Genomic DNA, 12,014 nt, shown 5'->3' on the forward strand with positions numbered 1-12,014 from the left:
TGGGATGCTAGGAAACATTAATGTTTTCTTACCTCCAGTGTGGAAAAGTTAAAAATGGATCCTTTATCCAAGATTTACTAGATACCATACTTTTGCTGGATACTCTGGTTATTAAGGTTCCTAGGCATTCCAAATTCAACTCTCTGGAGACCAAAGAAAACCCTAACCCTAACCACTGTTATTTCTACCAAAAACACTGCTTTCAAGGAAATTAATAGCCAAACCTCAGTTGTAGTTGAAAAAGATGTTCTCCCAAATGATATTTGGAAAAATTGCCCAAAGATACTCAGAAATTGGACCCAGGAAAGAAATACAATATTGACAACCTAGTAAGTGCTCATTCAATAAAAAGGGAGAACTCTGGTTTGGGCCAAGTAGCAATTTGGTACTATGAGAAATTCCAAAATTCTCACTACTTACCACTATACCATTGTCATTAAACCATTAGCCTACTGATACATTAAGAGAATTCATGAACCAATATTGGTATAAAAATATTAATAAGGCCACAAAAATTCCCTACCTCACTTGTCCCACCTGTTTAAATTATAATGCAGGAAATCCTGCTCAGACAAATGGGCTAGATAGTTTCCCCCCATCTCATGGATTATTCATAGGTTTTAGTCATGGCTCATATGCATTTTTCACTGGACTGAAAATTTCCCTTATATACAGGCCACTGCTTCTTCTGTGACTGAAATTCTGTTAGAAAAGATAAACCCTACTTGGGGAATCCCTTTTAAACTTTATAGTGATCAGGGAATCCATTTTAATGGTCATGTGCTTTGACAAGTCTGTGTTGTTGGCTGGTTTTATAACACTTTCATTGTGCTTATCATCCTCAATCCAGAGTCAAATGTACTATTGATGCTACTAAGACTCCACTGATAAAATCTGTAGAGCTCCTCTAAATACCTTGGCCCAAAGCACTTCCTTTAGTCCTTCTAAATCTCAGAGTCACTCTCTTTGAAACTCAGACTCTCACACTTTGAGATAGTCACAAGATGTCCAATGTACATGGCCCCTGACTTCTCTGACCCACAGTTAATAAAAGAAGATATACTTAAACACTGTAAAGGTCTAATTGCTTCTGTTAAGAATAACCATGCTTTAGCAGGGCAATCTTTTCACAGTGCACTCCTGGGGGAGGACTTTAAGCATAATACCTTGCAATTTGGAGATCTTGTCTATTGAAAAAGACACCTCCAGACAGACTCCTTTCAACCTCACTAGAAATGTCCTTATCAGGTATCGCTAACTTATCCTTGTACTGTCAAATTCCAAGGAATAGACTCTTGGATTCATGTGGCCCATCTAAAGAAAGCACCAAACTCTGACTCGACCTACACACCATCTGGTGACCTGAAAATAAACATTTCCCAGCACTGAAAAAGAAAACATCTGAGGAGACAGCTTTTCCAAGATGTCCAGACCAGACCTTTTCTTCACTGTTTTCTTCTAATATATCTTTTATGGAAAGAAAATGCCCTGGTCCACATTTCCCAAGTCCTTGAGAAAGGGGAAACTTTCCCCCCGATTATGAGCTTTCAGAAAGCATCATCATGACCTTGTGACAATTTAATTTTTTACTTGCTTTTTCTGAAGGGTTACAAGGCTCAGAATTCACAAAACTCTTTCATATGCACTATTATCTGGCTGGATTTTTATTCAATTTCATGATCTCTGAATTTGCAAACTTATAGGGTATATTATTGGATAACATTTGTCTCCAAAAGCATTTTTTAGATATTAGTTTAATATATCCTTGAAGTTTTGCCATTCTTGTAAAGAGTCCATTAGCTATTGCCTCATGTTTATACCTGCACTCTATCTTTCCAAATGCACTTGGTTAATTCTTTCAGTGTGCTCTTGCAGTATTTACTATTTTGTTTTAAGTGCCTGCTTTAAACTGGGACTTCCAGAAGGCATACATGACTGTATGTTTGCCTCCATAAGGAGAATTTTTCTCCCTTAAGTTGGAATAAATGTCAATAAATATTTTCAGTTGGCTACTTTCAGATCTATGGTCCCAGTTTAGAACCACCAGACAATTTGGACTTGCTATTTCTTTTGTTCTGTATTGTATTTCTTTTGTTCTTAAGTTTTGTATTTGGTGCCCGTAAAACCTTTGTAAAAATGATGTACCTAATAAGGAGATGATCTTCAATGTTTACAATCTTGATAAATATGGACTATAGAAGAAATATGTCTGAGAATTTTCCCTCTTTACCTACCTAGTCACCCAAATGTGGCCATAAGTGGTTTCCAACTGCTTATGTATTTGCCCTTTGATGTAGAACATGACAACCAGGAAAGGTCCTTCCTGGCATTGAAGGACAAAATCACTAGTGTGGTAGAAAAACTGACTTTTGATCAGTGATGCTTCTAGAGAAAGGTCTTGATCAAAGCAGGAAATGTGAAAATTAAAGAATCCTCACTAAAGTAGTGTCAGAGGGCTAAAAGTTACCATATCAGTTACATGAAGAACTGTCCATTATACACCCCAACACAAGTGTCAACAGGAAAGAATTATTAATTATAGGCCTCAACAAGAAAATATATACATTGAATCTTCTAGAAGAAATTGACTAAGCCTGCAACTCAGCCAATGGCAAACTATCATCACTCTGAATTCTTGCTTTTTAACAATGGACTTTCATTTAAAGCACCCTCTCCCAACTTCCTCCTTCCCCATAAAGTAACATTTATTCACTGGACCTGCTTATGGTTTTACCATAGCTTGCATATTCCAAATTGGAATTCTCTGCTCTTCCTAGGAAGTTTCAGTGACTAGATATGTAGCACATCAAAAAATATATAATTTGAAGTGTTTGGAGGACAATTATTTGTATCATTTCTAATGAGGAGAATAATTCAATACATTTATAATTAAACTGAACTTACTTTGTTAGAGTTTCATCTAAATTAATGTAAATATTGTTATTTAAGTCTATTTTTATTGATTTTTTTATATTTAGGTCAGAACAAAGAATAATTTATGTATCAGAGATAACTCATTACCAAAAATTTTACACTTCTGCTATACTGCTTATCACAATTTGTTGCAATTTTTAATTTAGCATCTCCCATTGCTCCAAACCTTAAGCATTTTAAGAACAGAAGCAAAATTCTATTCTATCCTGCATTTTCTTGACCTAGGATAGTACCTTCATACATACAAAGGGATTCCATAAGAGGAGTGAAGTAAGAAATAGCTTGCACAGGAGTGTAGATAGAATCTAGTAATAGCTGGCTCAGTGGCTTGCTCTATTATTTTAGTTAAGTCATTTAACCTCTGTAAGACTTAAATTTTTCATTTATAAAATGAGTAACCATTTTTTTTCAAGGGATCTGAGACCCATAGGTAGAAAGTACGGAGAGGAAAATGTAATCTCATTGTAAGAAAATACTTTCAAATAATTAAAATTTCCTAAAATCTCTTGTCTGTTTCCAGAAACAGAGTACCTAATCATCTGACTTGGTCAAACATAAGCTTAATGAGCATTTGGCAGGAGCATTGAGAATTGAAGCACTGGAAGAATGGTTAAGGTAAAAGTCCTTTCCAACATGCTGTTTGGTGATGGCCAATGATTCTTCCATGGAATTATTTAAGTACTGCAGGGCTATGTGTACAGCTCAAACACAAACACTTAGTTGGCCCTACTACCAACATTGCCTCCAAAAGGACAGTCATTTCTTTGTATACGGTTTTACTCAAATTCTAGGTGGCAACAGTAACGTTTCTATTTCCTGGGTTTGTTGTAACGGTAATACATTTCAACAGATGTTTAATAAGAATATTTACAAAAGAAAACAAGATGGTATTATTAAATGTGTTTCAGTGGTGTTCTCTACTGTTCCCTATGTGGCATAAGTTTCATTAAATCAACTGTATAGATTATCTCTTGCATGTGAGAGATTAATAGTTTGGAAGCCAACAAGTCATCGTCTTTTGAGACTGATGCATTTCTGAATATGATTGGCTGCAATTGAAGCTAGCTCAGAAAAATAAGGATATATACATTTTAAAAATTGTTTATTTACAAGTTTTTCATTGATTCCAGAGCATAGACTCTCAGCATTACAAAGCACTGGAGTCAATATGTGTAGATTTCTCTCTCCACACTCACCACTTCATCTACAAACAAGTAATAGTTTCCATCTCTAGGCATATTGAACTAATAAGGCTCATTTAATTTGCTGCAGACAGCTATTATCATAATAATGCTGCATGACAAAGCTACTTAAACTTAGGAGCTTGAAGCTACTAGTATTCATGATGTTTTCTAGTTCATCAGTTTGTGTGGTGGCTAGAAGAGATGTGCGTCAGATTGTGAGTGAGCTGGGCTTTGCTCTAGTCTTTGATTTGAGTCTAGGTCTGTTCCATGTGTTTCCCTCATTTTCCTGTAACCAAGGGTTACCTGCCTCATGCCTTCTCTTCATGCATAGCAGAAGCACCCTTAGTGCCTCCTAAGACCTCAACCAATAACTAGCAGGTTGATTCATCTGCTGACAATTCATTGACCTGGGCAGTGTAATATGGCCAACCCTACACCAATGGAGAGGAAAAACATCTAGTTATCCATGATTACATTAATACCAAATGTGACCAGGTAAGTGTTCATACATTCTTGTAGACTGACTATTAAAAATACAAAGGGTAGGGTGCCTGGGTGGCTCAGTCGGTTGAGCGTCCGACTTCGGCTTAATCATGATCTCACGGTCTGAGTTCAAGCCCAGTGTCGGGCTCTGTGCTGACAGCTCAGAGCCTGGAGCCTGTTTCAGATTCTGAGTCTCCCTCTCTCTCTGCCCCTCCCCCGCTCATGCTCCGTCTCTCTCTCTCTCTCTCTCTCTCTCTCTCTCTCTCTCTCTCTCTGTCAAAAATAAACAAACATTAAAAAAAATTTTTAAAAAATACAAAGGGTTTCACTTTCTACCAAAGCATAATTCTAGTTGACTATTTTCAGTGAGGTAGGTTGGCTATTTCCCAAGAAGCTTGTTGTTGTTGTTGTTGTCAGAGGAGGTTTTCAGTTGTTACAAATACTTTATTATATTAAATGAACTATTGGGACCTCATCAAGATAAAGGCTTTTGCACTGCAAAGGAAACAATCAACAAAACTAAATGGCAACCAACAGAATGGGAAAAGATATTTGCAAATGACATATCTGAAAAAGTGTTAGTATCTGAAATCTATAAAGAACTCACCAAACTCAAAACCCAAAAAACAAATAATCCAGTGAAGAAATGGGAAGAAGACATGAATAGACACTTCTCCAGAGAATACATCCAGATGGCCAATAAACATGTGAAAAGATGCTCAACATAATTTATCATCAGGGAAATACAAATCAAAACCACACTGAGATACCACCTCACACCAGTCAGAGTGGTTAAAATTAACAACTTAGGAAACAATGGATGCTGACAAGGATGTGGAGAAATGAGAACCCTCTTGCACTGTTGGTGGGAATGCAAACTGGTGCAGCCACTCTGGAAAACAGTATGGAGGTTCCTCAAAAAACTAAAAATAGAACTACCCTATGACCCAGCAATAGCACTACTAGGAATTTATCCAAAGGATACAGGAGTGCTGATTCGTAGGGGCAATGTTTATGGCAGCACTTTCAACAATAGCCAAATTATGGAAAGAGCCCAAGCGTTCATCAACTGATGGGTGGATAAAGAAGATGTGGTTTATATATACAATGGAATATTAGTTGGCACTAAGAATGAAATCCTGCCATTTGCAGCAATGTGGATGGAACTGGAGGGTATTATGCTAAGTGAAATAAGTCAGTCAGAGAAAGACAGATATCCTATTTTTGCACTCATATGTGGAAATTGAGAAACTTAACAGAAGACCATGGGGAAAAGGAAGGGGAAAACTAGTTATAAACAGAGAGGGAGGGAGGTAAACATAAGAGACACTTAAATACAGAAAACAAACTGAAGGTTGATGGGGGGGGGTGGTGGAGGAGAGGGGAAAATGGGTGATGGGCATTGAGGAGGGCACTTGTTGCAATGACAACTGGATGTTGTATGTAAGTGATGAATCACGGGAATCTACCCCCCAAACCAAGAGCACACTGTATATACTGTATGCTAGTGATCTTGATAACATGATGTTAAAAAATACTTTATTACATTGAATGACATTTAACCTACTCAATCTTCTCGTAATTAGGCTTAAAGTTCCCCTGAAAAGAAGTATATTTTCCCTTGGATAATGCAGCTCTTTCAAGTAACTGAAATAATTTCCCCAATCTAAATAGCCCCAATGGCTTCAGCCCTCCTCTTCTACCATAAGCCCATTGTCCTAATATCCCTCAGAACAAATGAGTTTGCTAATATATGGACTTCGAATAGTCTTAATAAATCTCATAAATATAGAAACAGACCACGTATTGCCAGGGGCATATACCAATGTACCAGTTAATGTAGTGTTTTTAAATAGTTATATCAAAGAGATGAAATAGAACATTTAAACATATAAATCCTTTAAGTACAAAAGGAAAATAACATAATGAGGATCTGTGAACCTATGATCCAGGCTCTCAACTATTAATATTTTCTTATATTTAATCAGAACTCTATGAAACATGGCTCTTTACATAAAAGAGTTGAAGTCCACTTTGTCGCTCTCCCCTTCCCACTGGAGAGGTAGTCACTAGCTTAAACATATCCCAAAAGTTTATCACATTCTAAGTCACAAAGCAAAATTATATATGTATCAAATAATCTCAGACTACATTTTGTGCAATTGTATTAGACATCAATAAAATGTGTAAAAACTTATGTGAAAAGAATGCCTACTCACACATCGACTGCAACATGCTGTTTCAGCTAAATGAGTTCTCAAATCTACAACTGCACTACTTTTTGACATAGCACGTACTCACGGAGGTGCATTAAAGTTTCCCATTATACATGCTTTTGGATTTATGTGTTTTGGATTCACATTTGTCTTGAATATAGACCAGAAATTATCTTTGATTATTCTTCTGTTACAAAAGGACACTTTCACACCTTATTAATGCTTTTTTGCAATAAAATCTGTTCTGTCTGATATTAATACAGGTATGCCCACTTTAAGGTTGGTTATATTTTGCTTATTTTTTTTCTAATCATTGTTTGATTTGCCACCTTTCTGTTTTCTTATGTATCTTTTAAACCAAAGAAGTTTTTGTCCTTGTTCTTATCTACACATCTGTAAATTGATGCATTAGATTGTGATGCATCTTGCTTATGTCACCCATTCTGCCTGTCTCTAGCCTTGGTTCCATGAGTATATTTGCTGAGCAGATCTTCCTTTTTTACCTCAGTACATTTTTCTAATAAAAATTATCATCATATTAGGGCCTAAGACAAGTTTTACATACATCTGAGGAATAAACTAATTTTATCATCTTAGATGGCAATATTACATCTACATTTATATTTTTATATTTAAAACATTATGGGAATGTTGAAATATTCTGTTGGCCAAGAGTCACATTTCCCTTCCAATTCTTTTCTTATTTAATCCACCATCGCTATTGTGAATTTGTTCTTGTCCCGTTTGAATTGTTAAACTCTTCTTTGTGATAAATGGATTTGAGATTAAAGCCTAAACTGGACTCAAAGATTAGAGAAAGCTATGAAAATTACCTACCTGACCAGCAGTGTCCAAAATGTCCAAATAAGCTGGCTCATTGTCAATTCTAACCTGGGTCTTATAAGCATCTTCTGAAAAACACAAGACAGAATTTATACTCAAATATATTAATCTGAAAGACATGATTTTTAGATTTCATAACCAAGAATTTCTAAATAGGTTAACTAAATAAAAGAATCAGAGATTCTAGTTGAGTACACAAAGTGAGAAGGATAACCCAGGAAAATATAGGAAAGAATTTCCGCTTTAAGATTTATTTCTCCTTCATTAGAACAATATTATGATTTGAGGTACCTTGGTCATATTACCTACAGAACAAATTGTGAAACACATTTATCAGTCTGTTCTTCATCATGCACTGCATATTCGCATCGCAACATCCTATTCAATGGAAGACTGAAAGCTTTTCCTCTAAGATCAGAAACAAGACAAGTATGTCTACTTTAATCACTTCTAATTAACATAGTTCTAAAGTCCTAGCCAGAGCAATGAGGTAAGAAAAATCAATAAAAATCATCCAAATTGGAAGAGAAGCAGTAGAATATTCTATTTACAGATAGCATGATTTTATAAATAGAAAGCTCTAAAGATTCCATGGGGCTAGGGGAAGGGAGGACTTTTGGAACTTCTAATAAATTCAGCAGTTACAGGATACAAAAACACGAAAAGTCAGTTGTGTTTCTATACACTGATGATAAACAATCTAAAAAGAAAACAAAATGTTTCCATTTATAATAGCACAAAAAGGAATAAAATACTTAGGAATAAACAACCAAGAAGGTAAAGAATTGTACACCAAAAATTGTAAGAAGTTTTAATATGTTTGTGTACTTGTTAACTTATACATGCCTATATACTCTGGATTCTAAACACTTATAAATGATTTGTAAATATTTTTTTCCTATTCTGTAGGTTTTTAAAATTTATTAACAATGGCATTTGATGCAAAGTTTCTAATCTTTATGAAGTATAATTTTCTTTATTGTTCATGTTTTTGGTGTTCTAAGTATTCTAAAATTCAAGGTAATGAATATTTAACTCTATGTTTTCTTCTAAGTGTTCTATAATTTTAGCTTTTTGCCTATACGTTATTGATCCATTTTCAGTTTGTTGTTGTTTTGTTCAATATGTTTGGTAAGGGTATTCATTCTTCTGCATACAATTCTGATTTTTTTGTTGTTGTTGTTTCTGTAAGTTTGGTACTAAGTTCCCTATTTCAATTCCTTATTTGAGTAAACTCTTAGTTAATATAGCTAAAAGTTTGTCAATTTTGTTCATCTTTTTAAAGAAGTAACAGTATAATTTATTTTCTCCTTTTTTTTTTTCCCCGTATTCTCTATTTACCTCTCTTCTAATCTTTAGTATTTCCTTCCTTCTATTTGCTTTGGGTTTAATGACTTCCCCACCACCCAATTTCTTTCTTTTTTAAATGTTTCTTTCTTTTTTTATTTGAGAGAGAGAGATAGAGAAACCCAAGCAGGCTCTGTGCTGCCAGCATAGCTGACGCAGGACTCAAACTCACAAACTGTGAGATCATGGCCTGAGGCAAAGTCAGATGCTTAAATGACTGAGCCACCCAGGTGCCCCATCCACCATTTATATTTTAAGTAAAGAGCAAACAGAACCACTACTAACAGCATTTAGGACAGCATTGAATTTTGGCACAATTTCAACAATTATTCATACTGTTGACTTTGAACCACATATGATTTTCGGAACCTTCTGGTTTAGAAAATAGTAATGGTCAACCAAGGAGGCACTTTTTAAACACACAGTACTGAGAACCTCCCCAAAACTAAGTTTTTGCTAGGTGCTGGAGATGCGAAGATGTACAAACACATGCACACACACGATCCTGGTCTCTACTCTCAAGAACTTAAACAATCACAGTGGAAGACATACATATATGCAATGGGATGTTAAGATCCAAAGACTTAGAGGCACATAAGCCTACCTCTTCAAGGAAAAGTCATACCTTATGACTGTGCTCCAGAAAGAAAATTGTGGGAAGTATAATCTGCAGGCTGATCAATCAGGTGTGGTTTCAGCAACTACTGACCATTCTGTGACACCATTCAATATATGAGCAACCACACAGTCTTTCTATTTTCTACTCCACTGCTCTTTGTATTTTCACTGATCTGCCTTTTACACATGAGAAATCGTGTGGATATTTTTTTTTAATGCATAGGGTTGTTTTTCAATTTCATAGGGAAATAAGAATAGCTACTCTGAAAGGATGCTGTGACCTAAGAATCATATGTGAGTCTTTCAGATTTCATGTTTGTTTATTTAAACTCAAAGGCCCCAAAAAGAGCCTGCTGAGGCCAGGAGCATGCTGAGTAATCCAGACAAGAACTGCTCTGTGTGATTATCTGAGCCCTAGATAAACCCAGCACATGAAACATATATCAAATAAAAGCTTCTCTTGGGATCACAAAACCCCTTCAAAGAGACTTGATGTGAATTGGCTGGAAATTAAGTCAGGCCTTCTATCCAAGATTTCTTTCTCTCTTTTAAGAAGTGTCTATCACAGTACACATTCCAGTGTTGTGAATCTAGGTCACCTCCCTGGCCTCCATAGAAACTAATCCCTTTCATTTCCTTCCAATAAACAATCTTCCCTCCTGTTTCCATCCATCCACTCCCTTTGAGACCTCCCATGTAGAAATGCAGTGACAGAAATTCTCTCTTGAATGCATATAAACACCTCCCTGAATTTCAATCATCTGCCTATAGATGCAGCCCTGAAGTGAGTTCATTTATCTTCTAAAGCAAGAGGCCAAATGTATATATACAAAGCTTTATCAGGCAGAAATAATAGTAACTGCCTGCTGTATTATTTGTACTGAAAAGCACAGTGGAGCCACATTCTTAGAGGTATCTCTAAAATTCCACCTTAAATTCTAAAATTCTACCTTAAAATACCACTTTAAAATTCATTTGAAAACACTGATGATTGATTGGACACCATTGCTTCTCTTAGGATGGGTCTTCTTCACTTTCCTTCTCTAAAATTTTACAGGCAGAAGCCACCAAAAGCCTGTATAAAGCCTCACATCCATCACTAAATACTGCTGTTATTATTGGCCAACCATTTAATCTTACTTGTAATATGGAGTTAATAGTACATACTAGTCAATGCACAGGTGTTCTAGAAGGATCAACTAAAGTGGAATATAACAATGGTGCCTTAAAAAGGAAAGAGAGAGGGAGGGAGAGAAAGAGAGAAAGAGAGCATGAGAGAGAGAAAAAATAGAAAAGAAAGAGGAAGTAAGGGAGAAAAAAAGACCACAATTTAAACCCAAGCCATGTTATATAGTAACTATATTGCTTTAAGTTTAAATTATATTAAAACTAAATCACTTCTACTTCTGCCATTTCTATTTACCCATGTGGTCATTTTCCCCGCTCCACTTCCCCACCCCCCGCCAACTCAACTAATAAATCAGACAATTTGGTAGTATATGTTTACAATAATCTTCCAAAATATAAAGTCTATAATTAAAAAACATTAAGATGTTCTGAATAATCTATACAAAAATTTATTTAATTCTTTTGCAGAATATATTCAAATACCTTTAAGATGTTAGTTGTAAATGCAAAATTTGGATATATTAAAACCACAATATGTAACTGAGAAAATATTAGGTTATTGTTGAATTTTCACTAGAGGACTTTGAGAGAGAGAGACAGAGACAGCGTGAGCAGGGGTGAGGGAGAGAGAGAGGCAGAGAAAGAGAGGTAGAGTGAGAGAAAGGGAGGGAATCTTAAGCAGGCTCTATGCTCAGCACAGGACCTGATAGGGGGCTTGATTCCAGGACCCTGGGATCATGACTTGAGATGAAATCAAGAGTTGGATGTTCAACCAACTGAGTCACCCGGGTTCCCCTCACTAGAAGACTTTTTTGAAAATCTTAAGATACTTGAAAAATTCTTACATGGTTTGCCTGAAAACCTGAAATGTGTAATAACTGGCCTTACACTGAAGATATGTTTCTCTAACTCTGAGGTAGTATACATCTCTAAGATATTAATCATTAACCCAATTAAAAAAATACAACATGAAGGTTCAGGTTCAGATAATTTATAAGAACTTTCTCAATTACTTAAGCAAATCATCTTAATTGTGTGTTTATATGTGTATAAAGCAGAAGCATCTTAGAACACAGTGTACTAGAAATTTTCTCTTGAGCAGAAAGAGAAACTAAACCAGTACTGATACAAATCTAATATATCAATATATTTATCAATAATGACATCGATATGTGCTTGAGTGTGTAATCTGTGCTACATACTCTGATAGGCACAGAATCTACCATGTTGAAAAAGACAGCTGATTTCTTTTTTTTTTTTT

At 35.6% G+C, this 12,014-nt stretch overlaps 1 protein-coding gene across 1 annotated transcript in view; it reads right to left on the reverse strand.

The window, feature by feature from the left end:
• RIT2 (Ras like without CAAX 2) overlaps window positions 1–12,014 on the reverse strand; it is a 371,092-nt gene that overhangs the window by 236,083 nt on the left and 122,995 nt on the right. Inside the window, exon 3 of the mRNA XM_053902650.1 lies at window positions 7,655–7,728. Coding sequence (XP_053758625.1) covers window positions 7,655–7,728 — 74 coding nt within the window. The remainder of the gene's footprint in view (window positions 1–7,654; window positions 7,729–12,014) is intronic.

The sequence above is a fragment of the Panthera pardus genome, unplaced genomic scaffold (assembly GCF_024362965.1).
Source record: "Panthera pardus isolate Hobbes unplaced genomic scaffold, ASM2436296v1 HiC_scaffold_15, whole genome shotgun sequence".
NCBI lineage: Eukaryota > Metazoa > Chordata > Mammalia > Carnivora > Felidae > Panthera > Panthera pardus.